This window comes from Cydia strobilella, chromosome 6, assembly GCF_947568885.1.
Source record: "Cydia strobilella chromosome 6, ilCydStro3.1, whole genome shotgun sequence".
Classification (NCBI taxonomy): domain Eukaryota; kingdom Metazoa; phylum Arthropoda; class Insecta; order Lepidoptera; family Tortricidae; genus Cydia; species Cydia strobilella.
In genome coordinates this window covers 9,941,490-9,964,582 of record NC_086046.1, presented here as the reverse complement: position 1 = coordinate 9,964,582, position 23,093 = coordinate 9,941,490, and the positions used below count along the sequence as shown (strand labels likewise).

The 23,093-nt window shown below is 39.6% G+C and overlaps 1 protein-coding gene across 3 annotated transcripts in view; it reads right to left on the bottom strand.

Moving 5' to 3' along the window:
• LOC134742366 (protein phosphatase Slingshot) overlaps positions 1-23,093 on the bottom strand; it is a 51,716-nt gene that overhangs the window by 26,290 nt on the left and 2,333 nt on the right. Inside the window, exons 2-3 of one of the 3 annotated variants that reach the window (XM_063675462.1) lie at positions 21,183-21,248; positions 888-1,059 (exon numbers count right to left, since the gene is read on the bottom strand). In XM_063675462.1, coding sequence (XP_063531532.1) covers positions 888-1,059; positions 21,183-21,247 — 237 coding nt within the window. In that variant the 5' untranslated portion in view covers position 21,248. Of the gene's footprint in view, positions 1-887; positions 1,060-15,277; positions 15,541-21,182; positions 21,249-23,093 lie in introns of those variants that run through there. The other 2 variants (XM_063675461.1, XM_063675463.1) reach the window with 2 other exon arrangements.

The window sequence follows — 23,093 nt, the reverse complement described above, 5'->3', positions numbered from 1 at the left end:
GCCGTAGAGAAGTTGCTGCAGCAGCAAGCACAGCGGTCAAGCTCAACTAGAGAAAAATAATAATAATAAATACTTGGTGGGTAATCTTACACAGATCGACCTAACCCCAAGCCCCAAACTAAGCAAAGGTTGTAAGTACTATGGGTACTAGGCGACCCATATCACTTGTTCCCCATAGGTACATTACCAACTTCATAACCACTGGGAGAGGACAAATTATTCCTACTCCATAACCGGGATTTGTAGGATTTTTTCTTTCCTTGCACAAAATCAACGTCATGATACTCATGAGCCAGTAATGTACGAAGAACGAAAATTCCTACTACAATACCCGGTTTTGGATTAGGAATTTTGATTGCCTTGTACAGAACCAACGCCGGGACTGGTAAGGTTACAGGAAAGAGATTTCCCGTTGCATAACCGGGTTATGTAGCAGGATCTTATCATTATCAATCTAGTTACAAAACCAAAAAGCTTACAATTACTACAACTCATTTGAGAAAAAAGGACGGTGCCAATTATGACACTTGTCACTCATAGCTATTACACTAAAATAATTTAAGTTTAGTTGCTTAAGATAGTATTAAGTACTAACATGTATGGACCATTATGAAGTCTGAAATAAACGATTTTTTTTTTTTTTTTTTATTATTATAGCACTACCGACCCGTTAAAGCCGCGCCGAACGCAACTGTCAAAAATCGTAAAAACCGCGAAATTTTCGTTTTACACACTTAGATACATAGGTAGCATCCATATTCAACTCAGGAACAAATATTCGTGATGAACACACTAAATGCCCTTTCCAGGATTTGAACCCTGCTTCGTAGGCAGGATCTCTACCGATTATTTAGACTAGGAGGCCGATAAGATAGAATTATGTTTACCATTTTGAGCGTCTCCTCGGGCCGCAGCAAGTAGAACATGGCCTGCAGGTGGTGCTGGATGTCGGGCTGCGGCTGCGGCGGCGGCGCGAGCGCGTGCGCCGGCGACCGCCGCCGCTCGCAGCCCGCGAGCACCAGTGCCGCGCCCTTGTTCGCGAAGTAGCACTCATTGAGGCTGGAAAGAAAGAAAATAGCGTAGTTATATTATAGTAATAAAAAAGTTGTCTTTAGGGTTACGTACCCAAAGGGTAAAAACGGGACCCTATTACTAAATAATACTCCACTGTCCGTCTGTCTGTCACCAGGCTGTATCTCATGAACCGTGATAACTAGACAGTTGAAATTTTCACAGATTATGTATTTCTGTTGCTGCTATAACAACAAATACTAAAAAGTACGGAACCTTCGGTGGGCGAGTCCGACTCGCACTTGTCCGATTTTTTTATTATTATTCTCTAATGCAACTTTTACTTTTTCAAACACACTCTTACAGCAACTGAATCAAATATGTAGCTAGAGCAGTGGTCCAGGGGTCCACGGACCACCGGTACACCCTTGAAACACCTTAAGTGGTCTGCTATTTTATAGAATAGAACAGGGTATCAGGGTAAGTACTAAGTATATGCTGAGATGAGGCCATTTCGTCTTTTCTTTAATCTTATTCTATGTTTTATTTTTATATTATGTAATGTTTGTTTGTGCTTACGAATAAAATTTTATTCTATTCTATTCTATAAATAAAAAATACTTATGATACAATAAGATACAAAATGTATTTAATATAAATTAATACTTATTCTTCAGTTTAAGGAGTTACAAATAAACATTACATATATATAAAACTACTTATAATAAAATTTAAATCTAAATTAAAATACATCTAAATAAGGCCCCCGCGGCATTGTGCCAAAGATGCTGGCAGCATTCCCTCGCTGAATGGCAGCATATACTAATGCGCTGCGAGAGAAAGCTGCCAGTTCTCTGGTCACCGGTAGTATCGATCGATGAGCATTTTACATAGTTTCTTAAGTAATTTGCATAGTTAATTTTTCCGCAAAGGTATGTAGGACTTTTTTGTGTAGAATTTAAAAAGCTTTAATGTTGCCTTACTACCTTTCACCATATTTCCATAGAATACGTAAATTCAGAGTAAAATGCGATTTTTCCAGGAAGGCACACATTTTCCAAGATGGCTGCGGTTCCTCGAGGTCCCCAAATGTCAAATGGTGTGGACATGAAAAAGGGACCTTTAATCAACATAATATTGTCTTCGGTTACCGCGATAGTTACTAATGAAATAAAACTATGTAAACGGATTAAAAATAATAAACCATCATAAACTTTAAGGCTGGTTGTACATGCAAAATCACGAACGGAGCATTTCCACTCGGGTGAAGGAACACATAGCTGATGTCAAGCACCGTCGACCTAGGTCTGCAGTCTGGGAGCATGTCATGGATAAAGCCAGTCACTCAATGAAGTTTGATAAGCCTCTGGTTCTTGCCAAGGAGAAGCGATACATTCCCAGAATGCTGCGCGAGACCATTGATATTAAGAAATATCCAAACTTTAATAGGGAAGTTGGCTTTTCTCTACCATCAGCTTGGGATCCGGTAGTCCAGCTGATAAAGGAACAAGGGAGACATAGACTGTGAGACTTTTGTGTTGGAATTGTTGGATGATGTTGGACATTCTGAGTATAATATGTTTTGAAAAGATGTGTCCCGCCGAGTTTGTTGCCGGTCCCATGTTGGGATACCCTCCTACAATTTAGGAGGGAATTAAATCTTCTCGGGTCAGAGGTGTAGGGTTGGAGCCGGCGTGTCTTTACTTGAAAAATAGTTGTATTGTATAACTGGCCTTATTTTTGTCTTATTCCGATTGTGCTAATATACAAATCTACGAAAATGTCAAAATATACTAGCCCAGGTTATAAGGTTTTTTTACAAACTTCTCTTAGTTTTAGTAGGTACTCCTCGACTCGATACAATTTACCGTGACTTTGCTCGGGAAAGATTAAATTAGCGCATAAAGGTGATTCAACAGCATCCTTGACCTATCCACCTGCGATTGGTTGGAGCCGTTAAACTTTTTGTTACAAATACCTTTGTCGCAATCAAGCCCAGTAAACGAATTATTTCATTATTTAAACTCTAGGCCAATTTCTGCTGGAAATGGAAGCCAAAGATAGATATAACTCCGTAATAGATGGATACAGTCTAAGGAAAAAACGTGCCTCGAAAATCAAGAAAATTTGATTCTCGTTCAGAGGGCGCTACTAGTTTTGGCCTACAGTCGTATAGATGGCGTTGACGGTTTCGTTTGTTATTTAACAATTTTAACGAATATCAGTGAAAGAACATGGGTCAAAATCATAAAAATAATTAATGCAAATAAAAAAAAACATTTATCTATATTTAAATACATTCTATCGTATTTTTTAAATCTTCATTTTTAGTATTAAAGTGTGTCGACAGATGGCAGTGAATTTACTGGGGTTACAAAATTTACTATGACAGTACCGCTCTAGTATAAGTTACTCTATGTGGAAGCTAAAACGTTACTAATTGATGTCCTACAAATCGATAACTATCTGTTATATTTAAATTGTGATTCACTCAATGGCAATTCGTGAATGATGTTTGCTGGGCTAAAATGATGCTCTATAGGGATCAAAGAAAACTTAGGTCTGTTGGCGCTTATGACATTATTATGTTCCAATTACTTCATATCGTAAGTGCTAATAAGTGCAGTGCCCTATATTCCCTTTTGATAACACGATTTTACAAAGAAAGCAACATCACAACAATTGATTCATATATTTAAATGATACCGCGAGCAGCGCGAGCTGTATGAATGACGCCATTTTTAGTAAAGTTGCGGCAATCCGTCTTGAGGCGGCAATCGGCGGCATTTAACCTCCCTTTCACCGAATCCGAATCGGCAGTGGAGGGCCGACGCGCTGGCTGGGCCCGCTCGTCGACGCCTCCGCCCGGTGACTCACGAGCTTCCCCGGTATATTGATATGCAGCTATTGTTGCTTTATCACCGAGACGTATAAGGCATGCCTCGTGGTTATTGATCTTTAACGAGTACAGTCTGAAAGGATCGTGAAAAAAACCGGCCAAGTGCGAGTCGGACTCACACACGAAGGGTTCCGTACCATTAACTATAAAAACGGTCACCCATCCAAGTACTGACCCCGCCCGACGTTGCTTAACTTCGGTCAAAAATCACGTTTGTTGTATGGGAGCCCCACTTAAATCTTTATTTTATTCTGTTTTTAGTATTTGTTGTTATAGCGGCAACCGAAATACATCACCTGTGAAAATTTCAGCTGTCTAGCTATCACAGATCACGAGATACAGCCTGGTGACAGACAGACGGACAGACGGACGGACAGACGGACAGCGGAGTCTTAGTAATAGGGTCCCGTTTTTACCCTTTGGGTACGGGAACCCTAAAAAGCGATTTGAACGGAAAAGCGATTTGACCGCGAAAATTAATGAAAATAGGCCAGTGTGTCGGTGGAAAATGACGTGTTGGAGATAAACGTGGCCCAAACATGGCGTGAATTTTCTGATGATAGAAATATCTTGTTTTAATTTAAGAAGGGAACCAAGTGAACCGTAGCGCACTTTATTATAAGAGAGAATCTGAAAATACATGCCGAGAATATTTTAGGAGGGTGAAGCCGTCAAGCATAGAAATGTGCGGTGATAAAGGCTCAAAATAGAGTGGGAGGGGCAAGCCGCACAAGTCTTGTGTATAGATATATGTACTATATGTTGATACGCTACTATCGCGTAAATTGTGATATTTTTCAAATGCCTAGTTGCAATAAAGCGGCAAGGGCGGTCGCTTTCAAGGTTCATTATAAATAGCAGCGGCGTGTTGCCAAAGCAGCGTTGCGCCCTCATATAGCCCCGCGGGAGCGCGGCGCGCTTCGCTCATTTCATCGCTTTGCTTTACCCAATTCGGCGCTGGTTCGCGACACCATGGCACAAGCCACACGCGGTCGCTTTATGGCTCCTCTACACTACCGGCGATGATAGACGATGACTGGCGGGCACGATAGTGTAGAGGGCATACTCGGCAGTCCCCGCCAGTCATCGTCTATCATCGCCAATGATCGCCTGCGACCCGTGAGTTGTCGGGTTTTAGGGCACGCATCAAAGGGAATCGCCGGGTGGTTGCGTTGTACAGGCGATCATGCATGCATGCTTGCATTGATCGACGATAGTGTGGAGGAAGCATTAGGCGAAGCTCCCGCTACCACATGGCTCGTCTCGTCACTCAACAATCACTCCCACATCTACAGTTCAGAGTCGACGACCAACTCCTACATTTATAGATGTTGTGAATAGTGTTTTAGTATAAGTAGTATCTTTTCGGACTAGTACATATTCACTATCGTTTTAGGGTTCCGTACCCAAAGGGTAAAAACGGGACCCTATTACTAAGACTCCACTGTCCGTCTGTCTGTCTGTCCGCCTGTCGGTCACCAGGCTGTATCTCATAAACCGTGAAAGCTACACAGTTGAAATATTCACAGATGATATATTTCTGATGCCGCTATAACTACAAATACTAAAAACGGAATAAAATAAAAATTTAAGTGGGGCTCCCATACAACAAACGTGGTTTCTATGCCGTTTTTTGCGTAATGGTACGGAACCCTTTGTGCGCGAGTCCGACTCGCACTTGGCCGGTTTTTTTTTCTGTAACGCAACGCCTGATTCAATTAAGTATAAAGAGTGGTTATTAACATCTCTGTTTAGTTTAATTGCGGTTGTTAGAACATTTCTAATTTTATTTGGTATACACCTTCTGGGGGCCTACCGCGAAAACCGAAATTGGCAAATTTCGGGGATCTTTCTCTTTTACTCCAATGAAGGTGTAATTAGAGTGACAGAGAAAGCGGTTATAGCTCTGTATATTATAGGTATTACTCTTGGTCGGAGACGTGTCACTTATAAACTTGTAAAACAGTAGCCATTCTCGCAATGTAAAGTTCGTAGCGTTAATGAAATTACCTTGTGCCGTTTTAGGGACAAGGTTTACGTTACGAATCAGAAATTACAAGCAACATTACGGTTAAACAAATTAGTAGAAAGTCCTTGGCTGCGAACAGACCAAGACTGTGAACACTGCATTTGTGTAGCTTGTTTTGGAGAAGTCGTTTGAGTCAGAATTCAAGATTTCCCAAAATAAACGTCCTTTTTGCGCTTTAGTGACGGAACAAGAGAGACCGGGAAATATAAATCAATAAATTATAGTAATGTTACTGTGTAAATACTGCTTAATGAAAATCGTCGACGTAAATAGGTATACGTTACGTACTATAACTATACTAAAATTTTTAAGAACTGCTCAGATTTAATCCATCAACAATTCAACACTATTCGATAATTTTAATAACAACGAAATATAACTAACTATTCGATAATAACGAAATTTTGTAATTTGTATCTGTATCTCTCGATTTTCGATCTTTCGATTTCGATACTTTCGATGTTCTCGGTAGGCTTTAAGCTCCAACCCGCCAAACTGTTTATAGCCAAGCAGAAAGATGGGCCGTATTGATGACTGCATGGGCATACGCCTTTCACGATGACAAAAACCGGAAATAATACACTCATCTAAACGTCTTCGACGATTCAAATTAAACTAGCAGTTTTTTTGACAAATTAATCTGAAATAATTACGACAGTTGGATCTGATCCGACGCCATTGTAAGAGTAATCATCGATTACACATAGGTAGTCGTTACAAATCTAGATGTCAAAGTTATATTGGTGCACCTTAGTCTTGGTCTTAACACTCGTAGATTTAGTCGTAGAATAACAGGCCAAGAGGACTTATGCAGGTACTAAACAAAAATCTAAGGTGTAAATATAATGAAAAGCAAATCGAACTCACCATCGACTGATTATAAAATTAATTAGTGCAAAGTAGATACACGGACGGGAGGGTATATTCTACAGTAAAAAAATCGAAATTAAAAATCCATGTCGCTACGCTAATTACCTAATAAAGTAATATCGAGACGTACACACTAATAAACAATTTGATTTGAATACGTACGAATTTAACCTTTTTTCGACCGTTTTTATTCATGTCCATTTCGTATCCATCATCCGTTTCGTGTCCATCATACTCCTGTAGAGCCATATCTTTACCAGACTACCGAAAGGAAGGTTATTTTAAAGTATGCGTATGGACCAGTGCATAAATCACATTGCTAAGTTATTAATTGTTATAAAATTGAAAAGGTTTGAAAAAGTTAGCTTAAAGTTTATTGACCGAGCGTTAGCGAGGGTCTCCGTTTCAGCTTGGGCAAAAATGCCTTCGTATTTCGTATGTCCGGATGTTGTCCTGCGCATGTCGCATTTCTTAACCGATTCTTGTGAAATTTTGTGAGCAGGTTCGGTAGTTAGATAATTTTTAGGGTTCCGTAACCAAAGGGTAAAAACGGGACCCTATTACTAAGATTCCACTGTCCGTCTGTCTGTCACCAGGCTGTATATCATGAACCGTGATAGCTAGACAATTGAAATTTTCACAGATGATGTATTTCTGTTGCCGCTATAACAACAAATACAAAAAAACCGGACACGTGCGAGTCGGACTCGCCCACCGAGGGTTTCGTACTTTGTTGTTGTAGCGGCAACAGAAATACATCATCTGAGAAAATTTCAAGTGTCTAGCTATCAAGGTTCAAGAGATACAGCCTGGTGACAGACAGACGGACAGCGGAGTCTTATAGTAATAGGATCCCGTTTTTACCCTTTGGGTACGGAACCCTAAAAACAATAAAATAAATATTTAAGTGGGGCTCCTATACAACAAACGTGATTTTTTTGCCGTTATTTGCGTAATGGTACAGAACCCTTTGTGCGCGAGTCCGACTCGCACTTGGCCGGTTTTTTCCTGTCGTATCGTTTTTTGGAAAAGTTCAAAATGGCTGAAATTAAGGACTTAAGCGCCAGTAGGGTCTATCATGGCATTTGAGACCATTGTGAGATCGCTGTAATAATGACTCAACGAAGTATTTAAAAATTTTACTTTCTTTAAGCTTATCCACCGCAAGGTCTAACTACGGTTTACAGTCACTAGTTGTATATTAAAACTAAGAATGAAAAGTAGATAACGATAAGTATGGAATACATTCTATAAAGTACTTCCAGTAGTGACTAATATTTTTTTACGTCGATGCAGATAACGCAGGCACACTCCCCAAAGTTAATTAAGAGTATATCATGTTGGACCATGTCATAGGCCTTGGACATATCTAGCAGTATTCCGATAGCGTATTTTTTGTCGTTTAATGTAGTCAATACAAGAGTACAAGCATTTTTATTATACTACGTCGATGGCAAACAAGCATACGGCCCGCCTGATGTTAAGCAGATGTATGTACGCCTCCAACTCCAGAGGAGCTGCATGCGCGTTGCCGACCCTAACACTCCGCACCCTCGTTGAGCTCTGGCAACCTTACTCACCGGCAGGAACACAACACTATAATTTATTGCGGATTCGAATATTTTGGAGGTCTATGGCAAAAGAGCCACTGGGCGGTAATCATTAGGGTCAGTTTTGGATCCTTTTTAGAAAGAAAGAAAATACATTTATTTAGCATCATAAACATTGGACAATACATTGAATAACACATACAAAAGTTATTTTTAAAAAACTAAGCAAAAAGCTCGTCGACGCAACCGGTGACCAGAGAGCTGACGGCTTTCTCTCGCAGCGCATAAGTATTGCCATTCAGCGAGGGAATGCTGCCAGCATCTTTGGCACAATGCCTCGGGCGGGGGCCTTATTTAGATGTTTTTTAATTAAGAGTAGTTTTGTTTTTAAATTTTTATTATTTATAAGTTGTTATTGTGTGTAGCTCCACAGTATCTTTTCGTCCAAATTGCCGCAGTGTCTTAAGTCAAAAGTCTTTGACCAGTGTGTGTTGCCAGTGATGACATACGGATCTGAGACGTGGGCGCTAACGATGGGCCTCATAAGAAGGCTCAAGGTCACGCAAAGGGCAATGGAGAGAGCTATGCTCGGGGTTTCTCTGCGTGATAGAGTCAGAAATGATGATATCCGCAGTAGAACTAGGGTCACCGACATAGCTCGCAGAATTGCAAACCTTAAGTGGCAGTGGGCGGGGCACATTGCTCGCAGAACTGATGGCCGGTGGGGCCGGAAGGTTCTGGAGTGGCGTCCGCGTACCGGAAGACGAACTGCCGGTAGGCCTCCAATGAGATGGAGCGACGACCTGGTGAAGGTCGCGGGAATTCGGTGGTTGCGAGCGGCACAGGATCGGTCGGAGTGGCGAGCCTTGGGGGAGGCCTATGTCCAGCAGTGGACGTCTATCGGCTGACATGATGATGATGATGATGATGATTGTTAGTTAGTTTTAGTCTTACTTTTAATTGAATAATTATATGGTACACTGTGTCAATTAACGTCATTAAATAAATAATATCAATACAAACTAGACTAGATGCTAAACAGGATCCCCACCCAGCACATTTTAGGGTTCCATACCCAAAGGGCAAAACGGGACCCTTTTCTAAGACTCCGCTGCCCGTCTGTCTGTCCGTTTGTCTGTTGTCCGTCTGTCTGTCAGCAGGCTGTATCTCATGAACCGTGATAGACAGTTGAAATTTTCACAGATGATGTATTTCTGTTGCCGCTATAACAACAAATACTAAAAACAGGATAAAATAAATATTTAAGTGGGCTCCCATCCCATACAACAAACGTGATTATTTTGCAGTTTTTTGGGTAATGGTACGGAACCCTTCGTGCGCGAGTCCGACTCGCACTTGGCCGGTTTTTTTATGGAAGATTCCTGTGCCAAAGGATTGGTTTATTAGAAAGTATAAAGGGAAAATTAGTTCTTCTACATAATCAATTTGTCAAAACATACCAAATTTGCGCTCCTCCAGATACGATATGGCTGCTTTTTTAGGGTTCCGTACTCAAAGGGTAAAAACAGGACCCTATTACTAAGACTCCGCTGTCTGTCTGTCCGTCTGTCACCAGGCTGTATCTCATGAACCGTGATAGCTAGACAGTTGAAATTTTCACAGATGATGTATTTCTGTTGCCGCTATAACAACAAATACTAAAAACAGAACAAAATAAATATTTAAGTGGGGCTCCCATACAACAAAAGTGATTTTTTTTGCCGTTTTTTGCGTAATGGTACGGACGAAACCATTCGTGCGCGAGTCCGACTCGCACTTGGCCGTTTTTTTTTGTTCAATATACCACAAAATAAATGATACGTGATATCCTCATATCTAACCCCAAGAAAGCAATTCTGAAAATAATTTCATTTAGTTTATTTTTCTACTTTTTCAATATTAGAAATAATTTATTCGTGAGCACAAACACAAAAATAGAAAAGTATTACAAAGTGACACAGTTCTACTTCAATCCCTTTTTACGAGACTTATGGAACATTAGTGTTTTCCCCTTCTAGGGCCTTTATTTTATTTTCTAGACTTGTAATGCTGTTCTTTATGGTGATTTGCTCCATGGTTATCTTGTCTGTATGGGCGGTTATGTCATTTCTTAAGTTAGCTATCGATTAATCTCCAATTGTACTGTTATTTTGAGATCGTTGAGTATCGATTGACTAATGCTGTCTAGGGTTACGGATACGGAACTTGTTGTAGTTGCTGTGCTGGAATAAACGTCAGGTGGAGTTTTTTATAATTAAGCAGGGAAAGTATGTAAGAGCTTTAATAAATTAATAAAATGTACGCCCACATTCCCAATGTCATATATTATCTTACCTTTTATGTTTTGATAGTTGACGCGTAAAATACATGTCACACAGTGCACGTGTGACTGACGGACAATCGGACATGGCGAAACTATAATTACTATTTGACTATTGAATAAGGAACTCGGTGTATATAAATAAATAACTTTGAAAATGTGGGTACGTCATACCGACCAAAATGTGTAAAAAGGGTTTTGCGTAATGGGATTTTTGGGGGACTAATCATATGTCACTTAAAATGGAAATTTATGGCAAGGTAACTATTATTTTGAGAACACCAATGGTCCAACAGACGAGAATGTGAAATATGTCGAGCATACGAAGTTTCCTAAAAAAAATTCCTAAAGAAGATAAAATTTTAACTAAAAATAATGCCAACATGTGTGTTTCGACACCGATGACTTTAAAGTACCACCACTTCCGTTAAAAATCTCGCATTTGAGTAAACTTTATCTTGCATTTAACATTGTTAAATACATTATTAAAATACATGAAAATTTATGAAAAGTAACCACGTTGTTTTATTTAATACGACATTGAATTTTGTCCAGATTTCACTCCGCATACGACAATAGAAAAACTTAAACCATTCCACTTGTAGTTCCTACAAAAACGTTTAATCTAAATAAACTGATAAAAAGTAGGTAATACCTAATAATCAGCATTTTAATATAAACTCTTCCCAGAAATTCTTAAAGTTTGCTTCCTGCTTACAATTATAACGCAATTCGCAACTCTTTAGAAGGTCTCGGCTAGCCTTCTATTAATATTTTATATTATCTTGGATGGCCAACCGAACCGGTTTTCAATTTGGACTTGGACTTTTATTCATAATACTGAATTAATAATGTCAATAAATTATTTTGACTGTTTTGACAGGTCCAATACTTTGGCGGTGTAATGTCGGTATGTCGGTATGTCGGTAATAAAAATATCATTTATGATATAAATTTATTGACAGGTGAAAAGCTTTTTATCCGGACCCGGACCCGGACCCGACGGTTGATGGAACCCTATTAGTAAGCTTTCGCTGTCCGTCTGTCTCAATGAGAATGAGAATGAGAGAATGAGAAATTTATTGATAACATTATTAAATAATCTTACACGTCACACAGCATACACATCATTATCACAATAATACATAGAGTAGATTATCACAATATTAAATTATTCAGTTATTTTACATTGTTTTAATTTATTTTTGAAATTACATCAGTTTGGGACATCAGCAGTTCTGAATATAAATTCGTTTATTGTGTAACAAGCTAAACACATTAGCATTTTCTTAAGTTTGCTTACAAATATTGCCTCACTAGCTGAGTCAATGACCTCTTTGGGAAGGGTGTTATAAATCCTTACACCCATGACACCGAGTGACTTCTGAGCCTTGGCCAGACGGCAGCGCGGGACCAGCAGGAGGTGCTCGCCGCGCGTGTTGCGGCCATGGTTCTGCCCGCATATACAACTATAACCCCAGATTTGACCTTACATATTTGCAGGCTGTTAGTATGTAAACACATGGTAGCGTAAGTATTTTGTGCTCTTTAAACAATGACTGCGCTGGATAATCGTAAGGTTTCAATCTCAAGGTTCTTGTTCTATCTCAAGAACTGGTAGGCAGTTGAAATTATGTCAGTGTTTTCTATTACCGCTATAACAACACATAATTAGACATAAAATTAAATGAAACATTAAGCATGCAAATAACGTGATTTTGTGGTGTTTTTTAAGAACTATCGTTCAGCATGCTCATTTGCTCAACAGGGAGCGTGCATAAACTGTAGGGGGCAGCACAGGAGACGTCAGATTTTAGGCGCGAGGCGTAAATGTGATGTTTATGCTTCCAATGTAGCCCACAGGATGGCAGAATCTACTATGCAGAAGAAAACGTACGAGAACGGTAGATGGCAGCACTTCCTTCGGCGTGAAATGTCAATGTAGGTAACATGTGTACGTTTCCAATTCAGTGTACAAGATGGCAGACGTGTGGCAGACCCTCCAACGCGCACGGTCCCTAATGTTGAAATGTACACATAATGTGTGTATAGGTGTATGTCTATTGCTTGTAGGTATACATCAACAATCAATAAAAATCAAGGGGCGTTTACAAGAAACTTATTGTATTTTGTTGTTTTTATTGTATATTATTAACATACCTATTAACCTCAAACTTTTGTGTGATAATAAAGAAAAATATACTGCTTAGCTATTTATGTTATTACGGAACCCTAGAAATTACGAAAATATTTCATGCAAGTTCTCGATTTATACAAATGTCACGTTTACCTCGTCGGTTACTTAGCAGGATGTTCGCTAAAAACCTACGCGCAAAGTAAAAGTAGATATGTTTGCACGAGTCATCGCAAGCACCTTGCAACACAACACAACTCCCGTGAACTTCGTCATTGTCTAGTCCTAAGCTTTAGTTCGCTACCTAGGTACGCGATTAAATTTCCATCACGTTTCGATATGGTTGGTGCGATCATGTACGCGGCAACGTGCTGTGTGTAGATAATAGTATACATGTTCAGGTGAATTATATTAGCGCTATCTCATATTATACAAAATTATTTTCACAACTTACAAGCTTATCCATACTAATATTATAAATGCGAAAGTCTGTCTGTCTGTCTTTCTGTCTTTGTGTTCCCTCTTCACGCTTAAATCGCTGAATCGATTTAGATGAAATTTGGCATAGAGATAGGTTGAGTCCCTTAGAAGGACATAGGAGTAAAAAGCGGGGTGGAATTGAGATAAATAATGAAGTGCCTGCTAATTTGTGTGCATAATATGCTCAAATTGAATAATTGATATGAGATTTTTTCCAGGCGCTATACTTTAACTGCTGTTACTAAGTCCACGCAGACGAAGTAGCGGGCTAAAGCTAGTAAAAATATATATGTACTCGTATCGTTAGAGTTGTTTTCGAACGTTATTTATATGTAGTAATAAAGTTTTGTTCTGTCGTCATGAAAATTCGCTATGAAAATTTCAACTGTCTATTAGCTATCACGGTTCATGAGATACAGCCTGGTGACAGACGGCCAGACAGACAGCGGAGTCTTAGTAATAAGGTCCTTTGGGTAAGGAACCCTAAAACTTAATTCAGACTGCAACACATCAAAAATGCCGAAGTCGAATTGTGGTATTTATCGATATTATTTCTATCGAGCCATCCCCATCGAATCGTGTAAGGTGGCATGAGAGCTTAATGGAGTGCAGGGGTCTCCAATTTTATGACCCGAGAGCGACAGTCACGGCCAAACCTTCGCTTATTTTTAGTTCGTGCAGTAGTTTTGAGGCACCTGACCACCTGAGGCCCTACGGACAAACGAAAATAGAAATTTCGTTATCTACCTGTCTATCGCTCTCGCATATTCGATCCAATCTAGTGACATTGCGAAATGATCACATGAATACTTACACTAAGTTCGCCGTTAGAAAATCAAATTGACAATACCATAGAACGACCCACCAAATACCATCTTAGGCATATGTTTCGCCCCGCCTTAATACTAGAGATGCCCCGAATAGTAGTTTTTTGCCAAATAAAATACCGAATATTCGGCTCCGCTCTTGACCGAAGCGCCGAATATTCGGCATGACATGCGAACATTTTGAGTCACAATTATTATGAAAACTGTTCGCCAACAAAGCACAACGCACAACGTTTGCTAAGATATATTTTTTGTTGAACATAATTAATTAAATGTAGTTAGAGTCAATCAAATCAGACCCATGATAAAAACAAAATATTTTGTAATTAACAATTGCTCAAAAAAGGGTCTTCGTATTTAACAACTTTCCAAGAATACATTTAAATATTTTTGGTTATTTTTATGGTGTAATTTTTCTTTTTAGGTATATGCAACAGATATTAGGTATTCGGCCGAATAATACCTAGGCAACGTTCGGCCGAATACCGAATATCTGTTGTAAGTGGCCGAATAGGCGTGTAAAAAGTCACAGGCATAGCCTAGTTTGGGATCCACTGTATCCATGTGTCTGTAAAATTGTATTCTATTGTCAATAAATTATTCTTATTCTATTCTAAAAAGGTAAAAAAAAAATAAGAACGTGCCTAGCCCCGCCCATAATCTTATGTAAATATTTATCTAGGAAAAATACACAAACTAATTAATATATTTGGCAGGCAACTGGATACAAATAATAAACCGAAACGACATAACGGAACACAATTTACAAAACGAATAGTTTCGCTATTAGGTTCCTGGGCATTCAACAAGAAACCGATATGCATTAACTAATAACATCGTTATCATTTGCAATACAACCTATATGATGAGATAAGTATGGAAGATTTGTTTAAGTTAAGGAAATATATCTGTTAGAACGTTGCAATCAAAACGGTTAAACTAAACGAGGAACTTGAAGGACGGAAGTTAACATTTCCCTAGAAAACTGCGAACACCAACGGTCAGACAGTTCTATCTAGATAGTACCTAAACACGTTAGTCTTTGTAAGCTAGTCTTTGTAGCTAAATCATATATGGACACAAAACAAAATAGAGATATTTTGATAACAAAAACAAAGAGATCTAACTGAAGCACACTTGCAATCAGAACTGATTACCTGAATGCAACCATTACGTCTCCAAAGTGCACTGAAGGGCACAAGTCACTAGTAAACTGTCAATGAACACAAAACACAGCGTTGCAACACTTGCAACAACATAGCGAAATGAGACGGACGGAGCCGGAGGCTCGCGTCCCGGGCGTATCGGTGCGTGTGCGACACGGCACTGCGCGCCCGACGGACGACCTCATGCCTTCCCTTCGAGTACAAACTGCCGCGTAAATATAGAAACTCGACGCAGACGCAGATGCCTCAGAACAGGAACACGACGCACTCGACAAAACGCCACGCTTGACGCGCCTCGGGACTCGGTTATTGCTTTTATAACGATGGATCGCATAAGCATATTAGGTACCTAAATAACATCATAATGTATATGTATAGTAATAATGTATTGTATGTATATGTATGTGTGTATGTGTATGTATATGTATATTTGTACAATAAAGAGTTTACTACTACTACTACATAATATAAACACACCACACGGATATAAAATTAAAACGGGAAACTTTCCACCAAAACATTTTGTCTGTAGATAAATTAAACAGATCAAGAATAAAGCCTCTGTCGAATTTCCGGAGGAGTTCTAGAATAGATCTGCGGAGGATTTCCATTTGAGCAACTTCGTAATTATCTAGTTTCTTCGTTCAGTTAAAAAGATATACTATGCTATCCTTATTACGAGACACCATTCAACTGTGGAGTCCAGTATCAGGCCTGCAAAGTGCAAAGGGATGTGAAATCAATTGAACGTGTGCAATTTACAGAACGCCATCGCCAGGTTCACCTCAGTTTTACCCTACTAAGACAATAACAGAAATAACTATTAAATTAAAATTAAAATAAGTTTTTGGCAAAAATTTCATTTTTGGTACAAGCTTTTATCGCTGACTGTACTTTTCTTTCAACAGGCAACTAATACTCATCGAGACAATTCTAAAAACCCCACACACAATTAGGTTGCGTTGTTTTATCACAGAGTTCCTATGACCACCTCCTGTCTCCATCATCAGATCAGCTCGATGGTACCATAATATTGCATTGTCACCCGACTTACACATGTATGCAAATTTTCAGCTTTATCGGAGACCGAGAAGTGGGTCAAATTTAACTTGCAAGATTTGACCCGTACAAACATAGTTACTGTAGCGTTCGCTACATATTTATTTTTTTGCCATCTATCGGTGGTTTTTGGAACTTCTTCCATATCAACGTAGGTTGCGCATTTCTTCGGGTTTTTTTTGTTGTTTGTTATGCGAGGGCTAGTGGGTTTTCGTTAGCGCGGAATTCTCTTAGATGGCGCTCTATAAAAACACATGGAACCTGAGATATTTTCGATGTTGGCAGGTTACAATTGCGTTGAATTTTGAATTTCAATTCTGATTCGGAAAGAAGAAATTTGTTTTCTTCGGAGGATTTCAAATAGATTTTGAGATTTACGTGGAAAGATCTGTTTGTGGTCCGCGAATATTTTTTTCAATTTTTTCCTTGTTTCAAGTAAACCTTTAATCGAGAGGAACGTTTTCTTCGGAAGTTGCCAATAATAACTTGGAGTGCGCTTTTCTTCCCGTCGTTCCGCGGCCTTGTTGGCCGTAGTTGCCAGCATCAGGACCTTTTTAAGGCCAACGTCGAGCAGTGCTCCGGTGGTGCGTGGTGGCCGTATCAACGACGCGGCGCAGCCGCCGACGGGCAGTCGGCAGTGGATGGTCGTCGACCGGCGGTCAGGTATCAGACCCACGGAGGACGCGAGCCCGCATACTGCGTGGTTCGATGGGTCACGGTACAGCGTTGGTTGGCCGAACGTTTTCTTTGGAAGGGAACTAGCGGACCCACGGAGGACACGAGCCCGCATACTGCGTGGTTCGATGGGTCACGGTACAGCGTTGGTTGGCCGAACGTTTTCTTTGGAAGGGAACTAGCGGACCCACGGAGGACACGAGCCCGCATGCTGGTTCGATGGGTCACGGTACAGCGTTGGTTGGCCGAACGTTTTCTTTGGAAAGGAACCAGCAGGTTGTCATCGTCTACGGAGCTTGAATGTTTTTTAACGTTATGGGATCGGTTCCCGTTTAATAACCCTATAATTGTTCATTGTTATTTATGTGCCATATTTCTTTTGATTCTGTAAAGCCGCTGTTATCCGTATTCCGCATTTATTTACGGCATTTTCAAAATTCTGATTGCCCCTAATTGTCAGGCGAAACTAATATTCGACATTCAATTTAGGCACCTATCACCCGTTGAAACAGCCATTATCGTCCATAATCTCCATCTCATTAATCCATTTCTTTCCTTCTACAGCTAAATTTATACGCCGTTATCTTTCGCACGTACACCAGTTTACGCCAGTGCGGAAAGCGGACCGTCAGAAAAATAATTTGTTTTGGTTATAATAATGTTTAAATTCCATGTGTAGATTCTTTTGGTGTTTTATGTTAAATTTAGTGAAGTGCTTATCAAATTATACGTGATGTGCAGAAGTATTTGTTTTACTGCATTACATATTACATACATACTGACTTACATAGGTACATTGCAAGTCAATAAAAAGCTTGTAAAAAAAACCCCTACGCTATACCTATACATACCAAAAAAACCCATCATAATGCCAAAAATGCCTTACATCGTTTTGGAAAAGAGCTGATGCTCTTCAAACTGCTGGATCGATTTCTATCAAACATAGCTAAGAACCACCAGCAAGGAAACTCGCTTTCACGTAACAAAACCGCATCGAAATCGGTCCATCCGTTGAAGACATTGGCGTCAAACATATAACACCCCTCTTTTTGCTTCGGGGGTTAATAAATCAATTTTTTTTTATACCACGTCGGAGACAATCAAGCACGTGTGCTTGTTGGGCCGTGACCCGCCTGATGGTAAGCAGTTACCGTAGCCTATAGACGCCTGCAACACCGGAGATATTACACGCGCGTTGCCGACCCTAACACTCCTCTCCCTCGAGCTCTGGCAACCTTACTTACCGGCAGGAACACAACACTATGAGTAGGGTCTAGTGTTATTTGGCTGCGGTTTTCTGTAAGGTGGAGGTACTTCCCCAGTTGGGCTCTGCTCTAGATCTGGAATGACATCCGCTGTCCTGTGCCCTACCACACAAAGCGAGATGTCATTCACAGTGCCCATACCTCTCTTTTGGACGTAGTTTAAGGACATATCCGGGTCCGGACGCAGTTTAAGGACATACCCGGATCCAAATGTATTAAATTACTAGTTAACAGTATTTAATTAGGTTATATAGGTATGTATCTTTAATTTTTGAACTGAGCGTGCAAAAAAAATCAAAAATCAGAAAATACGACTTATTAAATACTTTTCACGAAAATTATTTTGAACATTTTCCAAAAAAAATATTGTCTTATTAAAATGACTTAATTGCTGTGTATATACGCGCCCTTTTGCTTGTACGGCTTTTTGTAGAGTCAGCAGCAGAAGTTGCTAAGCGGACCAGGTGTTCAAAATTATCTTGACGCGACTTTATATGCACGCAACTTCCTGCTGCTGACTGTATTATGTGAAGGTCGGAACGATCCATTATGGGTTTTTGCGCGCACGTACTTGGCCGGTTTTTTTTTTAAATAGAGGGTTCTGTTGCTCTCAAAATTGTATATCTTTTTCCGAGGGCCACATCTCAGTCTAGTAGCGAAATGGCAAAATTTTTGGCTATTTGTTCTATTTAAGGTTGCATACCTCAACATGGTACCTTTATAGTAGGGTTGCCACCCATACTATAATATATAGTATCGTACTATATTTTAGTCACTTGTACTATATATTATATAAAAACAATATAGTACGAAAAATACTATATTTTCATCACTCAAGAATGGGGTATACAAATGTCACCGACATCGCATCGTATGCGACTTGGATTTTTAATTCGCCTAAAATCGGTGCCTTTTATTTAAATTTCCCAGTAAATACTATATTTTTTCAATATTTGACAAAAATACTACCTATATATGTGTATAGAAAAAAGGTGGCAACCCTACTTTATAGGATCACTAGTGTGTCTGTCAGACTGTCACAGCCCATTTGCTCCGGGTAAAACCGATGTAGCAAATCGAACGAAACTGTACGAAGAACATTAAACACTTACCTAAAGGGGCCCACTGACTATCAGTCCGCCGGACGATATCGGCCTGTCAGTTAGAACAAAAATTTGACAGTTCCGAACAACTAACAGGCCGATATCGTCCGGCGGACTGATAGTCAGTTGGCACCTTAAGAGTAAATTGACCGTACAATCGCTTTGGCGAAACAAGCCTCGACAGAATTTAAAATAACTCACTATAGTACTGGAGCAGCTTTACAAATAGGTAAAGTTTATGCCTTAACCTTTTCAGCCAGATAAAGGTCAGCTCATGCTTTGAACACTGATCAACGAACCGCATCTTTCGAGTAACTAAGTAGATTAACATTCGCCTTGAGATAGAACAAAAAATACACTTGACTAAATGCTATATAACTTTCAAATGCTAATTGTTAAGTAGTTCAAAATAACAGTTGTTATGCTACATTTTTTTGTCGAAAGATATGTGTACCCACACAGATGAATACGTTAAAGTGATGCCTATCCAATAGAGTTCGTTAAAGTTAATATCCACGAAAAACGATGACCTGGCGTAAAGAATTTTAAATTTTATTTAGTTTTAGAGTTCCACCCGCCGGTGTGTGTCCTGTGTTTGAATTTAAACAAAAATTTAACACGTTTTGTGTTCGATTTAGCTGAGATTTTGCATACAATAATGCGGTATGTAAATAAAGTGCAGCGTTACCCTGCTGTATGGCGATGGAGACCTGTTGGACAAGCCATGACTCAGAACGGGGGTCATTTCCTTTCTCCCTGAGTCGCTTGCCAAGCTCTCGGAAGAGCTCACGCGCCTCCCGCCCCCAGGGACCGGCTGTCTCGACGGCGACGGGCACGAAGTCGTACGTGGCTTCCAAGGCAGAGTATTTCAGGCGCTTTCTTTTGGCGTCCGGCTCTGCCGCTGAGCCTGCCGACTTATCAGTGTGTCCTACATGGGATGAAGCAAATGTACACAGGTTGCATCCCATATAAGACACCGCCCTCTCGGCCAGGGAACCAGCGTCAGCCCGTCAGGACATAATGTTGCCTATTTTGCTAAGGCATCGGATGCGAAAGGTATGCAGATATTGGTGCTCTCTATTGCGAGTATGCGTCCAACTAGCTCAGCTGAACCGTGTACCGAGGCCAAAAAAGCCACCAAGCCGATGTCCCGGACTCGACGGACACCGAAACCGCCATAACGAACAGGTAAAGACGACGACGCCACTGATCTCCGCTCAAACTTACGTTCACTAGGCTTTGTAGATCCTGTTCGAAAAGCCAAGTCGGAGATGTTCGTTAGGTGTACACGGTACGAAGTAGAGAGAAACAGGTCCGCAGAAGAATGAGGGAAACGTGTCCAGACAGATGCACTAGATGCTGCCTTACCCCCGAGAGTGCCTGCCTTTTGCTTTGTAATACAAAGCTGACACCCTCGAAAAATTAAATTACTTTTTTGTAATTTTTTTTTTTTTATAAAATTGTAAGCAATGTCCACAATATTTTCTTCGGTTACCGCGATAGTTCCTCATGAAATAAAACTATGAAAACGGATTATATCGCTTATATTTAATTTATAATACATACATCTCGACGTTTCGAACCCTTTACAATTTTACAGCGTTCGTATTATACCGTATTATATCGTATTTTGTATTATAAATTAAATATACGCGATATAATCCGTTTTCATAGTTTTATTTCATGCAAACAATGTCATTGAAAGTTAGTAAAGATATTAAATTCCATATAGTCAATTGATAATTTGAGATTAGTGAGACATCAACACCAAAATATAATTGAAATTGTTATTACCTACCTCTTGCTGACACAGTTTCCGACATCGTCCTCAGGGCTTTCGCTTGACTTGGCTGCCTCATCCTATGACAAAGAAAAGTTTATTTATTACATTATGTGAAGTTATGAAAAGTAAAATCCCATCAAAAACATTTCATGTAAAATGTTGCCAAGACGAAACCATAAGGCTCCCACTGTCAAAAAGTTATCAGATCTTTTGTAGAGCCAAGCTTCTTACTCTACAGGCCCTAACTTCACAAACTCTACACCAGGGGTCAGCAACTGGCCGTTTCGCTACTGTCACATGGGCGTAAGGTGAAAAATGTATTTACTATAAATTATTTTGTATGTAATAAAACGGCCAAGCCACATATTTTAACTAAGGTATACAGTTTGTGAAGTTAGGGCCTGTAGAGTTAGAAGCTTGGCTCTACAAAAGATCTGATAACTTTTTGACAGTGGGAGCCTTATGAATTCGTCTTGGCAACATTTTACATGAAATGTTTTTTGTGGGATTTCACTTTTTTTGTAAGTTGCTTATGACAATCTTCCATCCTCTAATTTAAAGGGTTGGGGGTAATTTACTATTAAAAATCCTGAAATTTCGTATCTGGGGGCATCTTTTATACAATCTGCTTTTTACTGATTACGCCCTTTCCCACCCCCTTTTAACCCTTACAGGGTGATTTTGGGGTTGAAAACTATTCTACATATATCATTCCCCATAACAAAAACTATCTACATACCAAATTTTAACTAAATCGGTACAGCGATTATTGATTTTCCATACAAAATTCCACCCCCTTTTCACCCCCTTAGGGGCTAAAAATTTCAATTTTTTTAATTTTTTTGTTGTTTGTGTACTAAGACTATCTTACATACCAAATTTCAGCTTCCTAGGACTTCAGGAAGTACCCTAAAGGTTTTGATGAGTGAGTGAGTGACGAAATCGGGGGTTTTTAGATATGAATAAAATCTAAAGTATAAGAGCTATGTAATTGAAAAATTGTATGCTAAAGAAGTCCACTATTGGCATCATATCCCGAGAATTTTGTTTATCTGGTGTAATCCAAACCCAAGTTATGAGGGTTCAAAAAAACGACAAAGCGCTTCGAGAAAAGGTAGTAGTGCCCTTGCGCTTCGCTTTGCTCGTCTTGGCGGGGGCACTGCCGTGCCCCCAGATAAATTTTTAGTATGGAGTTCTAAAAAGTTATAAGTAATAGTGTCCTATCTAATGTCAATTTTTTTCTTATCATCAATCAACTAACTAAAAGGCTGTTAAGGATATTTGAGAATATAGAGTATCTACAATACAAAATCAACAAGCTATATCTTAGTGTAAGGCCTTAGTGGACGCTCAAAGCGGAGCATTCGGCGGGGCGTGCAGCGTGGCGTCGGGCTCACAAGTTATTTGAGCAGCGTGCACTAAGGCCGCTCCTGTACGTTTGCATGTGTTTAATATGTACGCTGCACACCCCGCCCTACACGCAGCTGCACGCTCAACTCGAGCGTCCACTCAGGCATTACACTTAAGGGAGCTGCAACATGATCATTAAATTTGTCAAGATTAAAATCTAATTTATTGGTGATCAATTGTCACAATTGCAGATAATTGAGATTGCAGAGGCTAGTGTCAAATAAAAGTCAAATTGACTAAACAACCAAATCAAGGGGAACCTTATCATAAACATGAATAACAAAAAATAATTGCTTAAACAAAAATTACAAAGAATGTTTTGGGTTGGTAAATGTTTTAGGATAGGTAGTTAGGTGTTCAAATAAATCTGGTTATTTTTACCAATAACATGTGCCCCTAGGGTAACATTAATATGAGGCAAAGATTGTTATTTTGAGACAAATTACTTAAAGGTTCTTCTTTAATTACTGGACCCAAACAATAATATCAAATGAAGACATAGCTAATAATAG